This window comes from Denticeps clupeoides, chromosome 8 (assembly GCF_900700375.1).
Source record: "Denticeps clupeoides chromosome 8, fDenClu1.1, whole genome shotgun sequence".
NCBI lineage: Eukaryota > Metazoa > Chordata > Actinopteri > Clupeiformes > Denticipitidae > Denticeps > Denticeps clupeoides.
In genome coordinates, this window is record NC_041714.1 from 13,394,405 (window position 1) to 13,416,054 (window position 21,650).

At 43.8% G+C, this 21,650-nt stretch overlaps 2 protein-coding genes across 3 annotated transcripts in view; one reads left to right on the plus strand and one right to left on the minus strand.

Moving 5' to 3' along the window:
* Positions 1–15,199, minus strand: part of anapc1 (anaphase promoting complex subunit 1) — a 30,265-nt gene extending 15,066 nt beyond the window's left edge. The window contains exons 1-25 of one of the 2 annotated variants that reach the window (XM_028988881.1): positions 15,027–15,199; positions 14,654–14,890; positions 14,402–14,563; positions 13,788–13,830; positions 13,602–13,702; positions 10,488–10,570; positions 10,331–10,404; positions 9,917–10,062; positions 9,565–9,785; positions 8,815–9,024; positions 8,504–8,599; positions 8,317–8,407; positions 8,078–8,143; positions 7,607–7,744; positions 7,077–7,220; positions 6,620–6,680; positions 5,089–5,276; positions 4,841–4,915; positions 3,526–3,791; positions 2,529–2,620; positions 2,284–2,432; positions 1,361–1,439; positions 784–826; positions 399–472; positions 76–254 (exon numbers count right to left, since the gene is read on the minus strand). In XM_028988881.1, the coding sequence (XP_028844714.1) occupies positions 76–254; positions 399–472; positions 784–826; positions 1,361–1,439; positions 2,284–2,432; positions 2,529–2,620; positions 3,526–3,791; positions 4,841–4,915; positions 5,089–5,276; positions 6,620–6,680; positions 7,077–7,220; positions 7,607–7,744; positions 8,078–8,143; positions 8,317–8,407; positions 8,504–8,599; positions 8,815–9,024; positions 9,565–9,785; positions 9,917–10,062; positions 10,331–10,404; positions 10,488–10,570; positions 13,602–13,702; positions 13,788–13,830; positions 14,402–14,563; positions 14,654–14,866 (2,994 nt within the window). In that variant the 5' untranslated portion in view covers positions 14,867–14,890; positions 15,027–15,199. Of the gene's footprint in view, positions 1–75; positions 255–398; positions 473–783; positions 827–1,360; positions 1,440–2,283; positions 2,433–2,528; positions 2,621–3,525; positions 3,792–4,840; positions 4,916–5,088; positions 5,277–6,619; positions 6,681–7,076; positions 7,221–7,606; positions 7,745–8,077; positions 8,144–8,316; positions 8,408–8,503; positions 8,600–8,814; positions 9,025–9,564; positions 9,786–9,916; positions 10,063–10,330; positions 10,405–10,487; positions 10,571–13,601; positions 13,703–13,787; positions 13,831–13,911; positions 14,042–14,401; positions 14,564–14,653; positions 14,891–15,026 lie in introns of those variants that run through there. The other variant, XM_028988882.1, reaches the window with a different exon arrangement.
* Positions 15,200–19,792: 4,593 nt separating this feature from the next.
* On the plus strand, positions 19,793–21,597 carry vip (vasoactive intestinal peptide). The gene is made up of 6 exons (XM_028989729.1): positions 19,793–19,998; positions 20,202–20,310; positions 20,388–20,492; positions 20,642–20,773; positions 20,873–20,975; positions 21,086–21,597. Exons 2-6 carry the CDS (start codon positions 20,216–20,218, stop codon positions 21,092–21,094), a joined length of 444 nt encoding a protein of 147 aa, XP_028845562.1. The 5' UTR covers positions 19,793–19,998; positions 20,202–20,215; the 3' UTR covers positions 21,095–21,597.
* Positions 21,598–21,650: the final 53 nt, after the last annotated feature.

Below are 21,650 nucleotides of genomic sequence, written 5' to 3' on the forward strand. Positions count from 1 at the left end.
ACAGTCAAAAACTGAAGCGTGTTTTTTATGTACATATATTTTTACATATATAATGTTTCACACACATACACTTACAGATTTCCCCACAGAAAGCGTGACTTTGTTAGCCTGCTTGGTCAAATCCTGCCGCCCAATCAGTGCACACACCTCCTCTGACCAATCAGAGCATGGGTGTTCTCTGCACTGGTAGATGGCATCCCTGATTGGCAGGGCTGCACCGAATGGCACCAGTTCCAGGTCCTTTAACGTAAACCCTGAGTGAATAGGTTGCAATTAGTAACTAAGGTTGGGGGAGGGCTTGCCAAGGTAAGGGCAACTACGGTAAAGGATCGCTAAGACTTAATGAGTGAGTTTAGGTTATAGGCCATATTAACATTGTGTTACACAAGGAGACGTACCTGCAGAAGTCAGCCAGACCACCAGCTTTTCCGCCAGGCTGCACTGCACTGTGGAAGACTTCAAACTGTTCTGCCTGACAGTCGGAAAGCAGATACAAGTCACAGAGGGTCACGCAGGTCACACTCCTGACTCAAATATATCCTCCCTCCACAACTTTGCATTTGACAGTTCAGATTACAGTTATTTGTGAAAGAGGTATTCATTTCTGTCAGATCTCACAATAGTGTGTGTGTGTGTGTGTGTGTGTGTGTGTGTGTGTGTGTGCGGTCCAGAGATCAGTAAGGGACTTCGCTTAAAGGCTCAATATTTGCACTACACCACCTCAATACCAAAATGGTAAGCTTTGGCTAATCATATCGAAAAACATAAGAGTCCATACTTTACCTCACCAACACTGGCACCTGCTCATTCAGGTTCTTTTTCTGCCCTGCAGGGTGAAGAAACACACACACAGAGCACTGAAGATTTTTGCTGGGGCAGTGGTAGCCTAGCACAGTGTTTCCCAGCACTGGAGGAACATTTGCCTGGAAGTTTTTGTTCCAACCCTCATATCTTCACACTCTGCCCCACTCATCTTTAGGCAATTAAGTAACAGTCTTTGGCAGACATTCCTCCAGGACCAGGGTTAGGAAACACTGGCCTAGCAGGTAAAGAAGCGGACTCATAGTTGAAGGGTTGAAAGGTAAAATCCTGAGCCACTCAGGTCCTGCCCCAACACACTGGTCCGAAGGCGCCGTTCATGGCTGCCCACTGCTCACTAGGGTTGATTGGTTAAATGCAGAGGACATTTTTTTGTGTGCACCGCGCGCTGTGCTGTGTATCAAATTGACAAAACGCAATCACTTTCAGCTTCAAGCTGTAAATATAGTTTGAAATCACCAGGATTTGAAATCCCCAACTGAACAATCACATATGTTGTTGTAGCAATTATACACACACATGCAGTAACATCTCAGCTCACCTGCTGAGATCTTGGTCAGGTATTTTGAGACCTCAGTGGACACGGCATTTTCATCTCCAACAACGTACAGGGCGTAGCTCTGTATAACAAATAACAGAAGGCGAGGTGACAGTCAGAGAAGACAGGTGAAAAAGAAAAAGAAGGTTCAGCAGTGTGGTTTTGGTGGCAATGACTAAGGCAGACTACTGTAGAAAAATGTGAAGGGGAACACACAGACACACAGTCTGATCTTCAGACAAACCTTCAAGACCAAAGACCAGTAGAAAGGACAGTCAATACACTAGTTTAGACAAGGAAAGGTTGCATTTGAGCGGTAGGGAAATGATAATTAGATTAATAGGGATACGGAGGTGAACCGGGAGAGGAGGAGACAGTCAGTCTGCAGAGTAAACGAGGTAAATGCAGCCTGTAATTGCATGACAGATTGTTAGTGGTGTGTGGTGCTGTGCGTCACTTTTGCTAGGCCTGATGGGAGAGCGGCTCATGATTCACAGGTCCATTTCCCATTTCCATGCCATAATTAAGGTTAGCCGCCTCTTACCAAACAAGCACGCACACACACCCACCTTCGCTGAGCAGAAAGATGCCTTTGCTGGCGGGAGGAGCAGCGGAGAAAATGTCACTGTGATTAGCTTAGAGCAGAAATGCCGTCTAACCGGTTGACATTTTCACCAAGCATGTGTTCAAGTGAAGCATGTGGCCCAAATTAAACTTTGTATTAACGCATCAAAATGGCTTGTGGCCAAATAACGTTGACATACACGTGTAAACTCTGTGCGGTCGACCAGGAAACCCTGTTCTCTGAAGCACTTCATTGCCACAACAATGGAACTTAAGACTAACGCCACCTTGTGGCTGGATGTGTTTTGAGCACTCATTCGGTTAATGAATTGTGAAATTGATCAGTGAGCAGTGACTCTTACAAGAACCAGCAGTCTGGTCCTCTCGCAGATGTTGGGCATGTATGGGAACGGTGGCACACTGTGTCCCCTCAGACAGCTGCTGAGCCAGTTAAAGACGCAGGGGGGCTCAGCAGTCAGGAACGAGGGCCAGTTCAGCTGCTCCATGTAAGCTGCAGGAAAAAAAGAAACAATTACAATCAAAAACCTAAAACAGACCACTGACGATAAATTAAGAGAGGCCAGAGTTGCCATTGATCGGCACCTACCCTGATCAATCACACAAGACTTAGTGAATGGTTTGATAAATGAGGGGTAGTCGCGCCAGTACAGGTCAATGTATTCCTCTAACTGCAGGTCCCTAATGAAAAAAGAGAAACTGTTAAAAGGGCTAGGATTCATACAAATTCATCTCACTTCAGTCAGATAATCAATACGTACTAACAGAGACCAGCACTGCCTGCACTGCACAGAGGCCAGCAGTGAACCTATGCTGCACAACCGGATCTCAAAAAAAATACAATGTCCACCAAAGCAAAACCAATTCAGGCAATTTCATCATATTAATACATGTGGCGGGCCAATCAAATTCTGAACCTTTTGAAAAACATCTGAATGTGTGACGCAATGACAGTGCATCATAGTTCAGAATGAGGAAGTGGGCTGTGTTAGAGCTGTCAATCTTACCAATATGCTCATCACCTTTTTGAAAGTGAAAGTGAAGTGGTTGTCATTGTGAAACACTGAAGCACACGGTGACACCACTAAATGTGGCCTTCGCTTTTAACCTTGGTGAGCAGTGGGCAGCCATGACAGGCACACGGGGAGCAGGGTGTGAGGACTGTACCTTGCTCAGTGGCATGTCAGGTCAGGATTTGAACCGGCAACCTTCTGGTTACAGGTCCGTCTCCTTACCCACTAGGTCAACCACTGCCCTTTTAAAATGGTTTAAAAAAACATAAAAATAAAACAGAAATAGTTACACTTATAAAACCAAAATGGTTGGTTCCTTCTTGCCAAACAACAGATAACTAGCAAGCTGGCACAATACTACACAGTATTTTATTCCTGTAATTATAAAAGATTTTAAAAAATAAGTTAACAATTATTTCTGATATAATCACATTACTATTTCAAATGACTCTCACTATAAAACATTATTTTAGGTGTCTCTCCACTGTATGTTGATGAGCCCCCAGCACATCGGCCCTTGACCAGTGGTACTGGGACAGCAGTTCATTGTAAAATTTGGAAAATTGGCCAAACCTGGCCAGCTGATGCAGGAGTCCCACTAAGGCCTGAGCACCACTGCGCTGCAGTGCATCCAGCTTCAGGTCTTCGTACAGCAGGTGCAGAACATAGAACAGAGCAGGGATGTGGGGAAAGAGCAGGGCAGAGGAGTCCACACACAGAGCTGGGCCCGAATCCTCCTCCTCCACAGGGGGTGCTGAAGCTCGCTGACCCAGAACACTGACCATCTGCCTCATGGACAGTTGCCAGTGGTAGTCGGAGGAGCGCAGATACTCCCAGTCCTGTTAAAACATGAAATTTTGCATTTAAATGTTCAAAAACATTGAAATACAATTGCAATTTGATAACAATAAGCTGGTTTACATATTTATGCAACATTTTGGCGAGCCTGAACTAAAAGCAATGTGCGTGTAAACTTGACTGTGATGGGTTAAATATGAAAAGGCTATGTAAAAAAAGTGCATTCAAATAAACAAACATAAATAAAGTGCCCGTCGCAATCCTTAGCCCTGTCACAATTAAGACTCAGCACAGGGTGTGTGTCACATCAAGTAAGTGTTATGGGTTTTTTTAATGAAAGGGCTGGGCGGCTTTTTTGACAATGAGGAAGATGCAGTGTGAATGTGCTAATGTGCCCTACTAACTAAATCTTATTTACACTATTTTTAGCACATTATTAACATAAGAGGCTTAAAAATGCACTTTTTTTCAAGAAATAATTCAAAAGACTAGAGTTATAAGTAGTGAAGGGACTATAAAGTGAGCCATAGCAGGATGTACACACACACACACAAAAAAGAATGATATTCCCTCTCTAAAAGGAAACTACAGTTTCCAGATGTTCTTGTGGGGAAAAGACAGACATCTGGTTCTGAGAACTGGATCACTGAGTTTGTAGTCAAATTCTGGACTGGTGTAAACCTCGCATTAAAAAGCTGGTGTGTGTGTGTGTGTGATGTGGTTTGCTAAAACTGGGCTTGAAAAAAAGCATCAACCAAGTCCCCACCCACTGCACAAAATGGACCCAAAATGAACAAATCAGCAGCAGAAAGTGACACAACACTGTTTTCTCTCAGTCAAGACCCCCCACCCACAGGCACACTCCCACTGCTGCAGCTGACATTAACTCACATATACACCTACAGCTCAACAGAAATCAGTGGAAACACAGAGCCATGAAGTTTGACTAATCTGTCAGTGGTGCAGAGACCTGAATACATCTAACTGTTATAAAATAAAATAATCACACAAAGCACTTAAAACACTATATTAGGTGGCTTTAAATGCAACGCATCATTAAGAAATTAAAGGTAAAAGGGGCAACGCTTACCTCATCTGAGCCAGTGTCAGCAGGTCTTGCCTTCTTTGGCGCAATTACAGGTGACAGCGGCACTTCAAAATGAAGCTATGGATGAAGTAGTGAAAAGAAAAAGACATAAGTGGCTGGAATGATAACTGATCAAGCTAATTTAGTAATTAAAGGGGTGGTGGACTTGATGTACACTGTTACAAATTAAGCTTTTAGTTCCCTCCTCCCCCTCTCAGAGCATACAAGGCATTAAGATGACACTGACGCACATTGTGGGTCCACGCGAGCCGCTCAGTGTTGTAGCCCATCAGAGTCATGACGCAGGTGACAAACAGGTTCCACTCCAGGTGCATGCTGGGGCCACCGGGGGCGTTGTAGTTGTTGTACCATTTGATGAGCACCTTCATGGCTGTGTCTTTGGGCAGGATTAACCTGATTGCCTGAAGACACCTCTTCACTGTCGGGAAAAATAGTCACCGCTGTATTACATAGGGGTGTGTATTGACAAGGATCTCACGATACATATCACGATCCATGGGCTATGATTCAATCATAATCACAATATACTGTGATACTGTACACACTGGGATATTCGACAGTTCACTGGAAATGCAAAAACAGAGGTGATATACAAGATGGTGTGTATGATCTTGGTGGGTCATATTACATTATTACTTCAGCCAAAACAACATAACTTAGAACTGAATTTAAATTGCCTTTGCATTTTAACACACTGAACTAGTGGAAACCAAAAACATTAAGACACAATGCATAAAATTGAAAAGAAGATATTTAAGCGTCCGGTCCGTTATTCAAGGCTGGTCTGGTGCTTGTAGAGGACTGAGCCAGCACCATATTTTTGTATATCCTGTATGTATGTATGTCCCTGTATCGATACAATATCACCACATAAAATATCGTGATATATTGCTCCAAAAAATTCACAACTTTACAAATGGGACATTTTTTTCTTAACATACTACAAAAAACTGTTATTGTAATGAACACAGATTCTCCATTGCATAAGAATCAGAAAAGGTCAAAAGCAGCCCTGGAATAAATGTCATTTTATTAGATACAGAAATTCTCTATTTTGGAATAAATGGCTTAATAATGACAGGATGATGGACTACATATAGTTGGTTTAATATAATACATAAAGAATTTGCATAAGTGAAACAGGAACACCCAGACACACGCAGCGAACAAGTAGGCTGAAGAGGTCTAATGTAGGAGGCCGGAGCTAAGGGGAGGTCTTACCACTCGATTTAAATGACTGAATGCCATTGCCGTTTAAGGTGAGGTCGTTTTAATGACATTAATGAATTAGGTGATTAACATATCTCAAAACCATACTGTCGCTACACTAACTCGCTAATTTCTAATTATAATCAGTGTATAATCAGTGTGATCCCTCATGAAATTTTCTGCATCAGTGCAGAGTTTGTCTCTTTTTTTTTTTAAAAGGCAATCTAGAAAACCGATGGGCCATGACCCCTGTTGCACTGAATTTGTTGAACAGAGGGACCCGTACAACAATTGCAACAAGTCCAGTCATGGGTAAAATCTGCTGCTATTTGAATTTCAATATTTGCATAGTGTATTATTTGAATGCAGTTATATGCTATCTTGAGGAAGCAAACAGTGAGGAAGCCCAGCAGAGCAGCAGCAGCAGCACATCCATCACAGCTGCACTCAGATGGTGCTGAAAAGCCAAAACCACTCAGCACCTGCCCGTCTGTAATGGCACTGGAACACGACACGGATGCGCTGTGTTGTGAAGTGCATGATGCCACTCACCCAGGTCTGAAGTGGCAATCTCAGGGACGGTGATCCTCAACATCGACCCACTGCTAAGCTCCTAAATACAGAAACAAAATATAGATGCATAGACTAAGCATTCAAATTTGCAAAATATGCAGATAGCTTAAGTAATTATTTATGTGGACCTGCAAAAAAAAAAAAAACAGGCTGCAGGCTTCAAAGAATGACTGACAGGTCTGAGAGTGAAGGGTCTCCAAACACAAAAACATATCAGGCTGATTTTGACAGAAAAGGCCCTCTGGCAGGGACCACAGACCCTTGGCACAGAAGCCTTTATTGAACATTGTCAGCGTTCTGAACTGAGGCAGTGTCTTTTCATTCCACTTCGCCTGTATGTCGACCTTCAATTACCAACAATATGTTTTACAACCAGGCCAAATAAAGGCCTCAGGCCCTAAAACAAAGAAGTGCAGCAGGGGGAAGGTTAACGTACCAGAGTGACACGGTTGCTGACAGCATCTCGGAGGGCATGGATGTGGGGCACGGCTTGCTGGAAGGTGCAGTCCTCCAGCCACGATGATTCATGGTGCATGACTGAGCCCCGGACCTCGGACACAGGGGAGGGCATCATACCCATCTGAGCCAAAAGGAGGAGTACGGCAGAGAGAAAAGGCACAAGATCCATTAGCCCTGGTGACCTCCTCAGCATAACAAATGACAAGACAAAAATGCCATATATATGAAGAAAGGAATGCAGCAGGAAAACATCAGCGTCATTTTCTTCCTTTTCCTCTCTATAGACATCCATATATACAGTAGAACAGGAAAAGTCTTCTTGATTCTAAATTGAACTAGATTTCTTTGGTTTGCACCTGCACTAGTTGGAATTCAAACTTTGAGGGGCATTCCCCTGTACCCTGTTCCCCTATATATGCATCCTGGAACCTGCAATCACTACATTTAATTAGTACCTGAACACTTCCATTTCATTTGGACCCAGTTTTAAAAACACTGTGTTGTTACCTCTTCCAATTTGCTGATGTGCCGGACAGTGCCCTTGGCAGGGGTGCTGATGCTGTCCAGCGCGGTACTGCGCCGGGCCGTGCTGCCGGGCAGGCTGAATGTAGGGGACAGCAGGCCAGGGACAAACACTTTACTCACCTGCAGTTCACAAAAAAAAAAATTAAACATTCTCCCAACTAAATTTAATTTACAAATATATGAACAACTTCATACTATACTATACCATGGTGTTAAACTGGAGTTCCTGTATCAAGCTGTGCATAGTTGGCCTCTGTATAGTTAATCATTACTGAAAAACTTTACATTTTTATATAGTGGCAAACAAAGGAACAAGGTGGAACAATGTTTGAAGGGACGGAGTGAGACAGTCACTGCCAAGAGGCCTCAAGAGGGCAGCTGGGATTTGAACATCTGTATGTTATTGCTGACCACACAAAGATTTTTTTAAATAAAAAAAATGGAATAATATACCCGTGTCACTCCTGTGTACAAAACCAAGCTGCCACTGGTCTCCAGCACCAGCATACAGCCAATGTCCTACAAGAATGTCAGAGGAATACGAAAGACATTGTGATACTTCCAGGTTCAACAGTAAGAGAGAATACATTTTTACATTATGTAGACAAAATGCATGTCACATGCCAATTAAAAACTCTAAAGAAAGAAAAAAAAAAGCACTATAACAGATGCAAGAAGCAAATGTTCTTTACCTCTAAAGGTGCAGCATCTTTGGCAGGAACTGAGACAACTGACACAAAGATGAGCTGAGACTGGTTGTTGCTTTCGAGGAACTTCACGCACCTGTGAAGAAATTTCACCAATGCCACAAAACATGTGTGTTAAAACGCATTCACCCAGAGGGTCCCAAGAAGGATGTGCAGGAAGCGGAGGACATACCGTAGCTGCTGGTGAGACTCCACAAGAAAACACAGGTACTTGTTCTCACACAGGTCAGACGAGAGGAATATTTTGGAGGCCTGACAGCTCTTTTCCCTTCAAGAAACCACAAAAACATTTTAAGTGAAAAGCATTGGGCAGGTGTACCATTCCTTGCAATGTAAAGGTGTTAAGAGTGACTTCCCTCTTTAACTAAGTACCGCATATTTATATTGGATAGAGTGTTCTTGGTACCAACAGAACCAGAAGAAGGTGCTGTCAGAGCAATGAGCTACAGAAGAGGAAATGTAGAGAAACTCAGCTGGATTTACCTGCTGGTGGAGACAGTCTCACTCCACAGCTGCTCTATGCACAGGTCCGGCTTGATGGGCTCCATCTCAGGCACCAGCAGTGTCTCGTTTAGGGTACTGTTGGATAATGGCAGCAGGCTGTGGCCACGAGCAGATAGGGAGTGACACGACAGGTTAAACCGCTGGGCTCCAGAGAAAGATGGCGAGGCCATACCAGGCGAGTGGGAGCGGCTGTGGGAACACAACACACTGTACTTAAACAAACATCATGGTGGGCCTGAGACGATGAAATTGAGAAATTTCAATGTTCCTAAACTAGATTAAAAGGCATAGCCATCTCTTATGTAGCCTAACAACCATACCTAAGCCCATACATTCTGTGACTGATCAACCTGACCACAACAGTCACCTCTTCGGTTCCTTTTCTGAATCTAGCGGAACTGCAGAGTACATCAATTCTCCGTAGTGCTTTATCTAACAAATTCATCTTTCTACTTACAGGATATATCCTTATTCTGCTTCACTATGGCAAACCACTGATTAACAAAAACAAAATGATGGGGGGGGAAATATCCGAGGAAATTTGAGTTTGACTTTACGCAACTGTAAAATTGATTATATATTACATATTCAGTTTTTTTATGTAAATATTATTTCAAATTCAGCAGTTCATCTATGGATAAATTCAGTAGACCATATTTGAATGAATTTCTGACTGAAAGTATTAAGGATATAACCCAATCACCCTGTCCTGATTTGAATTTGACAGACCTGAGAGCTGCCATGTTTGATATGGTGGGTGAGTGTGCACGCGAGTGCATGCTGGGAGATGAGGTCATCCTGTTCTGGTTGTGCAGGGCGTGGCAGTGCAGTGGCGAGCCAGGCGAATCCAGACCACAGCTGTTCCTCAGGTGGTTGTTCAGAAAGCTGGCGCCCAAGATGCCCTGAACCAGGGTGGCCTGCTCTGGGCACTTCAGTACCATAGACTGCTCCTGCAAACATTGGAGGTCGAGGGTGAAAAGCTGAACATGGCGAATGAGAAAATTACTTATTCTGACAGCAGAAACATAAAATGAACACATGAAGTCAGTAAGAAGAGGAGGCTAAGGAAAAGGAGGGATACCTCGGGTGTCACTTTGCGCAGAGCCCATACTGTATGAGTGCACTGCACCATGTCGTAAGTCATTATGATGGACGGGTCGCAACAGGTGAACACAACCCTCAGCATGCTGTCCGACACATACTGGATACGGGGAATATCAAACAAACCTGCAAAGACACAGCTGCCAGTAAATTTTCAGATAAAAAGCAGCTAACAAAGAGAGGCAATTTTTTTGATATGCTGGTGTCCAGTATTGGCAGCAAAGAATTCTCTGTGATTCCCACCACTGCTAAACAGTAAGAGCATTTCTGAAATTCAGGTTTAATTTTCTTATTTGACACTCATAACCATAGCCTTTGGTGGTAGTAAATAACACTCCTCATAGAGCAAGGGGTGTTTAAGGGTTTTCACAGGTGGACTATCTTTACTATTTACCTGTAGAACTGCAGACAACTGGAGCGATTTCATCCACTGGGTGCAGCATGCTGAACAGCGTTGGAAGATGCTCCCTGCGAACAAAAATGTACATGTGATCAAACAGTCTACAAGCATTGTGTAACTCTTTCAAAATGTCAACGACATTTTATTATACCTGGGGGGGCTCAAGGGTGCATCGGACATCACATTCTTGCGCTCAAAGAGCAACCCAAACTTTGTTGGCCAAAGAGTGGAGACCTACAGTGTGGAGCAACAAAAAAGCCACATTGACTAAGCATCTATACAGATAAAATCAGTTTATTACAAGGCCATATTTATTTGAATTATAATACATACATTCACAGTAGCTTCAACAGTCACCAATGAGTTCAGTTCAACAGATGATTACATGCAGAAGTGTATGTGTCTACTCTTAATCACGGAGTAAATATGGTTCATGCACCCAGAGAGAGACGAAATCATAACTGGAGCCCAAGTGAATCACGTCAGATCGTATTTAAAAGAAAAACTGAAGTTGTATGCCAACAAACATAATTGCACCACACACGCATTACAAGGTAGCTTATTTTCAGTCAGGCCTCTCCCTGGTCGGCTGTCAGTGTGCCAAATCACCCATTACTACGGTCAGGGAGAGTGAAATGGTCTGGTTCTGGTGAACATCAGCCTGTGATAAATTGAGAGAGAGCAAATTATGCCTCACAGCTCATGGTTTGCAAGGTACAGAAGAGAACAAAACAGCACTCAACAAGGCACATCTGAACACAATGTTGCAGTCAATGGCATTGTTGATTATATTAGTTCATATATTATAGACATACACACGCTAAAATATTAAAAGGTATAGGCCAAATTCAAATTCAAAAAGAGTTGGAAGAAAACAGTAAATGTCATTGTGACCTGCAATGTCCTATAACAAAAGCTTCATGAAAACATGTTTTATATTCTATTTTCTTCAAAATATCCACCCTTTGCTCTGCTGTTTTACTGCTTTGCACACTCTTGGCATTCTCTCGATGAGCTTCAAGAGGTCGTCACCTGAAATGGTTTTCCAACAGTCTTGAAGGAGTTCCCAGAGGTGTTTAGCACTTGTTGGGCCCTTTGCCTTCACTCTGCGGTCCAGCTCAGGTCCGGTGACTGTGGAGGCCAGGTCTCCACTTTTTGTTAAGTACATAACTCCAGTATATGAACTAATATAATCAACAATGCCATTGACTGCAACATTGTTCATTCATAGTTTTGATGCTTTCAGTGAGAATCTACCAATGTAAATGGTCATGAAAATAAAGAAAAACACATTTACTTTTGGCCTCTACTGCATTTGTATGTATATAGAGGGAACATATACATAAGACAAGATAGAATATTTAATTCATTCAGATCTTATTAAACACTTTGTTCTTTCCATAATTGAATGTGCAGACAACAAAATAACAATTATCAATGGAAATAAATTGTATCAACCCATGGAGGTCTGAATTTGCAGTCACATTCAAAATTAAAGGGAAAAAAAAAAACCAAAACACAATACAATACAGGCTTTGATGTAATGTCTTTAAAACAAGTCAAAATTAGGTGTGTATGGCCTCCCTACAACACTGATGAGCTGGCGGATGGTCTCCTGAGGTAGCGGTCCTGCTACATACAAACGTAACCAACACATCAGCCAGAAAGCATAGGGACTGAGAAGTGGTCCATGGTCACCACCTGCAGAACCATGCCTTTATTGAGGATGTGTTGCTAATCGGTTATAATTTCCACCTGTTGTATATTCCATTTGAGAGACAGAGCGAGAAGAGAGTAAATTACTCACATTTTGGTTAATGTTCTATTTTCTTGGGACATCACTGAAGATGACACTTTGATTGAAGTGTGAATGGCAAACGCGTGTGTTAATCGTGCTATCCCTCTCCCACTCTCTCATACAAGTCACTGGAAATTAAACATGGCACCTCATGGTAACGAACTCTGAGGATGTGAAGATGGCCTAGACTATAAGAACGTGTCCAAGACCATTCTGCAGTTTAACACCACAGGTTCCACTCGCCATGGTTGATCAAAGAATTTGAGAGCACCTGCTCAGCGTCATATCCAGAGATTGCCTTTTGAAAGCAGATGCATGAATAATAGTGAAGTGATTGTCATGGTTGCACAGTGCAGCACAGCACGCACAACAAAATGTGCCCTCTACATTTTATCCATCACCCTTAGTGAGCAGTGGGCAGTGTGAGGGGATGGTTCTTTGCTCAATGGTTCAACATTTACACCAGTAACCGGTGATCTGTCTGTCATGGAAACTGGGACCATGTCCTGTGGTCTGATGAGACCAAGATCAATTTATTTGGTTCAGATGGTGTCCAGCATGGTGAGGTGGGAAGAGAGTTGAAGAGTACCAAGACAACTGTGTCAAGCATGGTGGTGGGGAGAGTCGTAGTTTGAGGCTGCAGGAGTGCTGCTGGCACAGAGGAGCTACAGTTCATAAAGGGAACAACAAACAAATGCATAACATGATCCCCTCCCTTCAGGAACTGGGGTGCAGAACAGTATGATAATGGCGCCAAATAACACAAGGTACTGGACTGGCCAAACATGAACCCTAGACATGAGCATCTGTGGGTAATCATCAAATGAAAGGTGGAGGAGTGTGCTGTCTCCAACAGCCACAAGAGGATTCAACCTGTGAAACCAGTGAAGTCCATGCCCAAGAGTTAAAGCAGTGCTGGAAAATAATACTGGCAACACAAAATATAGACACTCTGCGCACAATTTGAACATTTTCACATAAGGGTGTGCATTTTAGACATATGTTTACATATTAATGTACTTTTGTAAGATTTTGGAACCACAACAGACAAGTAAGTTTCGTGTACACTTAAACATGCAAGACCTACTGAAAGACGAAAAACTTCTCCTTATGACGAGATAAGGAGACAAATTCCAGATCAGTCTGAGCTGCCGCTCTCTGAACAGCGAAGGAGAATGAACAAAGCACTCTTTTACATATCACCATTTCTAGCCACTGCAGGACCATAGACAGGCTAGGAGAACTAGCCTTAATAATCACATAAAGTAAAATTGTCATGATAGGAGACCTTAAATACCTCCCCTCGCTTTGTTGGCCGTTAGCATTCTGTGTTTGTGGTGAATGTTCTCTTGGTTGTATGCTTCCACTGTAAATAAATGCAGTCTTACACATTCCTTTGTGTGTCTCACGGTCATTTTCCCAAGCCTACTCTGTAGTATGATGTCTAGGAATTGACAGGGAACTCACCTGGAAAGGTAAAGGAGAGATGAAGTCTTTCCCACTCACGCTGTGTACATTCACACATGTGCTCTGTGCTATGCAAACAGTCTGCTCCACAATCTCCTGTGCTGTGGGGAACAAAAAAAAAAACATTTTTTCAGGGAACACTGAGAATATGATAACTTGTGAAAAATAAACAGCTGTGATACTTACTGGACTTTTTATTGTGTCGAACGGTGAAGTTGCACCATAGCGCCTAAAAGATAACAGAACTTATCTTTTAAAACATTCATTTGCCTTTTACATTGTGCAGAATCCTAAACTCAATTCTCTTCACCTCTTAAGTCCTCTAGCTTTTCCATACCACCCTCATTAGGCTAAATTTAAAGGGCAGTGGTGGCCTAGCGGTTAAGGAAGCGGCCCCGTAATCAGAAGGTTGCCGGTTCGAATCCCGATCCGCCAAGGTGCCACTGAGGTGCCACTGAGCAAAGCGCCGTCCCCACACACTGCTCCCCGGGCGCCGGTCATGGCTGCCCACTGCTCACTCAGGTGATGGGTTAAATGCAGAGGACAAATTTCACTGTGTGCACTGTGTGCTGTGTATCACATGTGACAATCACTTCACTTTAACTTTAATTATTATGCAAACACTATAAAACAGACGCGATATAAAGTAACACACAGCTAACAAAAGCACCAGACCTCATTGTTTCAATGCAATGAGTTACTACTCGACAGCGCAGACCAGCTGCGGTCCATATTTACGGCCAGGCTACTGAAATACTCCGGAGATTGAGCGGTCCACCCAGGGAGCACCACCGCAGTACCTGCTGGACCGCGCTGTCCACAGTGAAGGCCTTGTACACATTCGAGGCTTGGCCTTTGCTTCCACGACTCCATATGACCATGTTCCCCGCAGCGTAGAGCTCTTCTTCATACTCCACTTGACCGGCAGAGCTGCCAGAGCCCTTCCTCAGCTGCCAGAATTCCTGTCAGACACACAAACACACTGTCAGCGTGGCGGCCACAGGCGCCTCACGTCTCCGGCTCACTCTTCGTTTTAGATCTCGGGACAGCACCTTCTCACGCTCATGAAGAGTGACCTCCTGCAGGGACCCCACCAGGCCCGCTGCGCCGTCCGAGGACCAGAGCTCGGACGCGGGCTGCAGCTGCCGCAGCTGGAGGTTGACGGCGTTCGGGTGGTTCTTGCAGTGCTCACGACCGAACGGGACAAACGACTGCAGTTCCCCAGCGGCGATCATTGCGGATCTCTCTTCATACACGTTCGACATGAGTTCCGGATATCAGCATTATTTCTGAAACGAGCCACGGCGACAGGTTCACCACCCGCGTTATGACTGTTAAAACGCGCACGCATCTCCTCCGACTGAACACGCTAGCTGGCTAGCGCGCTACAGCTAACACGGCTGGCGTCGGGAACCAGAGGCTAACCTGTTAACAAATCGTCGGGGCTTCCCTCCTGTTGTCCTCTTGGTGTCTTTACACGCTCCCGCTGTTTTCGGACCTCTGCTGTTCAGTTGTCAGACTCGGCGCAGCACAGGGGTCGGTGCCAATGCTCCACTTTTTCAAATGAACGCGGACATCTTGCTTTCCCGTGAACCCGGGCTCTGCCGCACAGCCAATCAAAGGTCGCCGTAGGAAGTGTGAGGGCGGGGTTCGGGGTGGGTACTAGCCAATCAGTAACGCCGGAACAATTTCTCTCCTCCTCTCCTCCTTAGTGTAAAGCCAAATCGAAAATTACAAAAAGCAAAATGTGTTTTTTTTTTTATGCACTGAAAGTCATTTAAATGTACTGAACTTTTTAACATACCCTCGGCGTTTCAATGAACCACCAATTTATTAGTGTTACCAAGCATAATTAAAACAGAAAACTGCATGAAAATATCAGTTGGTGAGACCAGAATGCACACTAGAACATTTATTGCAATTATTAATTTAGTAGATTTTCTGCGCTTCTTTGTTTATCTTTATAGACCAATGGCCCTTTTACCCATTTAAAACAGATTGCAACCTTTGGATAAAATTCATATGTTTGCTCCAACCACACATTTTCATGAGACATGATCATTTATATTAAGTAATAAAAAATGTGATTTGTGGATATTTTAAACTTTCAACTTTATTTTTACTGACATTTCTTTTGTTAATACTGGGTGCAGTACAGACAACTCTTACCTGAGTCGGATTTGTATATTAACGTGGTTTGTTTTGTTCATAAAAGAACAAATAAAAAAAATTATGCAGGGTCTATATAGCATTTTTAACACACCTGGAACTGCTGGCACACTTCCTTGAAAATAATCAACATTACTTCACTGAAATGGATGCAAAGGAATGCCTCTAAATGTATTTTGATATTCCCCATAAGGTTTTATAAATATGGGTGACACATAATAGGGCACAGTGATGGATGAGTGAGCTCAACATGAATCCAATAGTAAGGGGCAAGGAGCTCCCCACATGCGCCACACGCTCTAAACTAGTTTCTGATTTCTGCCAATATTCTTGTTTGTCCCAGGATGCAACATAGCAGGAGGAATGTGCATCCACGACTGTTATTATACTTGATTATTTTCCAATATTGCAGCCTCTCATGCACATATAGCGGCTGTCTCCTGGCCTCAGCATTCCAAATAGGTTAAATTGTTTTTCTGCTGCTTGATTCATGTATGTTTCTGTGGCCATGTCAAACAAATAAATGTGATTTTGTGATGACGGCAAAGGCAAATTATTCCCGTGCTTTCTTAAGAGGGTGGCACTCTTAACAGGGAGCACTCTGACAAAGGGGCTCATAATAGACTTCAGGAGGAAGAGGCCACCCACAATGCTGGGAGTACAAACACCACTGCAGCAGTCAAGAAGCCACAGCAGCAATCCTACATCGCGAGGAAAAAGAACACCCTGCAACGAAATCCATGGTTGTCCTCCTGCCACAGAGAGAGCCTGCAGCAGACTGGAGAGCTCATCAACACCGGGTGTGCTCTGCAGTCTCCAGAGGAAGCTTACAGCCAACCCTGGACATCACATGCTTGAGCTGCAACCCTCCAGCAGATCTCCAGACAGACGGACAACTGGACCTGACACTTGCCTTTACAAACACTGGAGCATGTGCATGCTCATATGCTACTAGACAAAAGCCACAGCAGTGTACCTACCTACATTTACAGTGCCTAATCTGTACATTTCTTCACTGCACGACTGTAACGGTCATAGTAACGGTTTATATTAGACTCATAAAGGGCAATATTATGAAGTACAGAACTTCTTTCATCTCCTGTATTGGACACTTAATTGTGCACTTACATGTTGTCTATTTGAATTTTTACATTGAAATTTTTACATAAAACTTCTCTGTATTTGTACTCCTTTTAAAAATACTGCTTATTACACATAGCACAGAACAAGCACCAAACCAATTTCGGTGTGCGATGAAAGTAAGACTCTAAATCGTAGATTTTAACAGATTCTTAAACATAGATTCCTGTCAAATAAAAGCATATTTAACACGTTCTAGAATGTCAGAACTGTCAACGTTGTCTCTGTAAAGGGGCAGTGGTGGCCTAGCGGTTAGGGAAGTGGCCCCGTAATCAGAAGGTTGTTTGAATCCCGAACCGCCGAGGTACATTTTTACATTTATGGCATTTATCAGACGCCCTTATCCAGAGCGACTTACAATCAGTAGTTACAGGGACAGCCCCCCTGGAGCAACTTAGGGTTAAGTGTCTTGCTCATGGACACAATGGTAGTAAGCGGGATTTGAACCTGGGTCTTCTGGTTCATAGGCGAGTGTGTTACCCACTAGGCTACTACCACCCTGGCCGAGGTGCCACACTTGCCTATGAACCAGAAGACCAAGGTTCAAATCCCACTTACTACCATTGTGTCCCTGAGCAAGACACTTAACCCTAAATTTCTCCAGGGGGGGACTGTCCCTGTAACTACTGATTGTAAGTCGCTCTGGATAAGGGCGTCTGATAAATGCTGTAAAGGTCTTATTAAATAAAATGCTGTAAATGTCACTGAGCAAAGCACCGTCCCCACACACTGATCCCCGGGAGCCTGTCATGGCTGCTCACCAAGGGTGATGGGTTAAAGGCAGAGGACACGTTTCATTGTGAGCACGGTGTGTTGTGCTGCAGTGTAAAACAATGACAATGAATTCACCAAACCATTTTCCTACATTTGCTCTCCCATCCTACCAATGGGCACAGAAACATTCCTCTACATACCAAGGCGTCACGTCTACTTCTTCAATCCACAAGTGTGCAGGTGGATTCAAGGGCGTGAGAAACAACTAAGAGACCTGTTCCAAAATGTGGAGTAGAGTCCAGCAACCAGCCACATTCCACCACCGAACTCACTTTTGGGTGAATCGTAATCATTTCACATTCTACAATGTTTTACTAAAAATCCTGAACTCATGGTCTTCATGACTCAACCAAAATATATGAGTGTTTATTCCTCACAGGTGAAGTCAACAGGGAATGTCTTAAAATAAATCTGCCAAGCTTGTTTATTAGGAAAAGCATAACTAGCTACTCTGTTTTGTGATTCATACGCAGTCAGGTACCGAGAGCCATGATGCGACCGGCGGATCAGCCTCTCTGGGGACAGAATGACATGCCTTAAATGTACTATCAATCTTGTTAGCATTGGAGAAAATGAATAACACAATTCTAGGACTGGCCGGGAGAGGGAGAGAGAAAAGACATAATATGATTGGTCCTGATGACTGGCGCACAGCGCATGCTGGACCATAGCGGTGATTAGCAAACTAATGATGCACTGAAAGCATTATTGGACATAATGTCTTCCATGTGGCCAGAGTTGGAGACATGTTTCCAGTGTTACTTAGGACACTGGTGAGTTGCTTAATTTATCAATAGCTGAGTTTTACGAGGTGCATCTGGATCACAATACCAGGGAAAAGAAGGAACAGGAAATGTATTAAAGAATCACATCAAAACGGGAAAACGTGTGGGTCTGTTTAATATGGGAAGTTATAGAAAATCTAATAAACTCTAATTGTTTATTTCTCGAATCATCAATGTTTGTTATAAGACATCACATTTATGTTATTAATTTGATACAAACACAAAAATACAAAGTTCAAAATGCAACTGGTCATTTGATCTTACAGAATATGAAATATAAGCTGCTTGGAAATGACAAACAAACACAAGTAATATTTACTTAGAATTTTTTCCCCCGATGATGCCACTCCTTTCTCGCAATATGCAACCACTTTGAGTCATTGTTGCTACGGTTATGGCTACAGTTACGGTTACAAATTCTATTACAGTGATTCCAGAAAAAAAGTTAATTTTTATTAAATACACCAAAAAAAAGTTTATTAGGATTACACAGTATATTTAAAATATTTAATCATAATTGTGTGAGCTCAAAATGACTTTCATATTCATCTCAAAATGAAGCAGAGTTTGGGGCAAAACCACTGTAGTAAAACACACAAGTAAATTGAATCTTATTATAGTAATATTATAATTATTATAGAGTAACAAGAATTTTAACTAATGTCCCATATTAAGACACAGAAAGTTTGTTTTCTTATATCTTCCAGAGAAGATATAAGAAAAAATCCATACGCTGTATAGCTCAGAGACAAGAAGGCTTGTGAAAATGAGGCCAAAGAGACGAAATCGTCCCCGTGGGGCTTTCTGCTTGTAATGAGCAGGAGATTTATTGCAATCTGCACAGCAGCTACATTAAAACCTGCCACTGTGCTGGTAGGTTTCTGGTATCTGTCGGAATTTGCACGCCGATGGAGATGGCGTCGAGGTCAGCCGTGTCCTCCCGCTGCGCCTCGCCTCGCCTCCGGCTCGAACCAGCCGCCGTCCGGGAGGTGGGTGAGCCTCCCCGCAGTTTGCGCCTAATCCGTTTAGAGTTTGGCCGGGATTGCGTTAGCATCGTGGCGGAGTCGGGGCTGCGATGGGGATCAATGCGCAGCGAAGATGGAGAGACTGGTGGAGAGGGATGGAGAGGGACGGCGAATGAGCGCCCGTGGTTCTGGATCGGGAGATTATTACATTTGGCCACCATGTTCAGGAACAGTCCGTGTCCGAAAAAAAAAAAGGTTCTCCAAAAAAAAAAAAAAAGGTGGTGCCGAAATTTTCGCGCGCAACGAGTGAGGCGCGCTCCCCGTGTGCGCGCAACCGGTGACGACGTCGGCCCCGCGCGGAGCGCCGGTGACGTATCACGCCCGATCGAATCTGATTGCCTCGAGTTTGATGAAAAGTATTCCGATGTATAAAACGGGGGAATGGGTGAGCTGATGCGAACAGACGGCGGTCGCTCGCGCAGCCGGGACGAACTTTTTTCGTTTGTTGGCGGAGCACGGTCAGCGCGCGCATCGGGGCTTTACCGCGGACCTCGGGGAGCGCAGGCGAGTGGACTCTCAGATTGACACATTCGGAACAAGTCTTACTTCGCAATTTTGTCTTCTACGCTGTCCTTGTAATTTTATTATTATAGCGTGATCGATGTGCATTGATTCGTCGTCCTTTTACAGCATTTGCTATTTACACTGTATTATTACGTTTAGTTTGACTTTGTGGAGTGATCACGGGTTTTTTTTCACGGTTACAGGTTTCACAGTTACAATGCTGCAGAGGAACGGAGCCCAGATTCTGCTGATAGCAGCCCTGTGCAGCATCCTGTACTCCAGGACTTCATGTTCGCCCTACGCCTCGGACAGGTGAGCGACATTCCGCTGAGACGCTTTACGTCTTGGTGCTTGTTTGCTTATTTGTTTGCTTGTCTTGCGATGGGCAGGGAGGCGAGGCACGCAGACGGGCTGTTCACCAGCGGCTACAGCAAACTGCTGGGGCAGCTGTCAGCCAGGCGCTACCTGGAATCCCTCATTGGCAAGAGAGTCAGGTTGGCCACCACATTTTTTTTATTTTGACATTATTATCTTGGAAGGTCTTTTTTAGAAACTCATTGTGTGCTTTTATCCCACTGTTGGGTTTGCCCCGCGTTTTCTGTCCTGTGAGCATCTTTTTTGAATCTTTTTCACAATATTTCAGCAACAGCTTCATGGAGGAGCAGGTTCCCGTAAAGCGTCACTCCGATGCCATTTTCACAGACAACTACAGCCGCTTTCGCAAACAGATGGCAGTGAAGAAATACCTGAACTCTGTCCTCACAGGGAAAAGAAGGTACATGGTCACGTCCCCAAGAACCGCCGCGTAAAGGTTCGTAACAAGCTGAAACTGTGTGTCACGTTTTTTTTTACTTCATGTCGTGGTCTTTTAAAGTCAAGAAGACCCTCCTAGTCTGCAAGAGGAGTCCATCAGAAGCGAGAGCCCCTTCCCAGAAAGCCTCGACGACGTAGATAAATTCTTCAATCAGTTCACCATGGTGAGACGTCCGTCTTTAGGAAAAACCGCCTACAGCGCGAGCGCAAGCCGAGTCGAGCGCGATTCTTTTCAGTGTGCACGCCATCACCCGGTCTTCTCTCTCTGTTTCAGCCACTATGAGGAAGGGCGCTCACAGCGGGTTCCACGGCCATCCGTCATTCTTCCTGATTTGCCATTCACCCAGTGTAATAAAGGACATCAACAGTTAACACTGTCTGTTTAAACAAGTACAGCACCACCTGTAAAGGTGAATAATATTTACCATGTGTGTTTACGCGGCCTGAGGGGGACGGGCGGGCTCTGTATATGCTGTGTCGGCCCTGGGCTTGGCGTGGGTTAGTCCGTTGTGGATGCTAGTTCAATAAATGCATTGAAACAAGCACTGGACTGGCAGATTGCAATCCAAACCTGTGCGCACATGCAGCAAACACAGATGCATTTATTTCGATGTCACCGATGTCCGTGCATTTTGTAAATTGAACAATTTTGTAAGAATCTCTTCTGTTTTGCTTCTGTCTTGATGCTGGAGTCAAGCGCCGATCGAGCCGGTGGTGGGAGGCAGGCATTAGAGACCTTTATTTTTTTTCCATTCAAAGGATAATAAAAAAAACCACTTGAAGAACCATCATACTCTGAGTGCACTCAATTTCCAGAAGCACCTTTTTTAAACACCTCC

Excerpts from the sequence above, each read along its gene's own strand:
- vip (XM_028989729.1), top strand. The coding sequence starts at position 20,216 with ATGCTGCAGAGGAACGGAGCCCAGATTCTGCTGATAGCAGCCCTGTGC. Across the intron at positions 20,493-20,641 it reads CTCATTGGCAAGAGAGTCAG|CAACAGCTTCATGGAGGAGC; the intron begins GTTGGCCACCAC and ends ACAATATTTCAG. Across the intron at positions 20,774-20,872 it reads GTCCTCACAGGGAAAAGAAG|TCAAGAAGACCCTCCTAGTC; the intron begins GTACATGGTCAC and ends GGTCTTTTAAAG.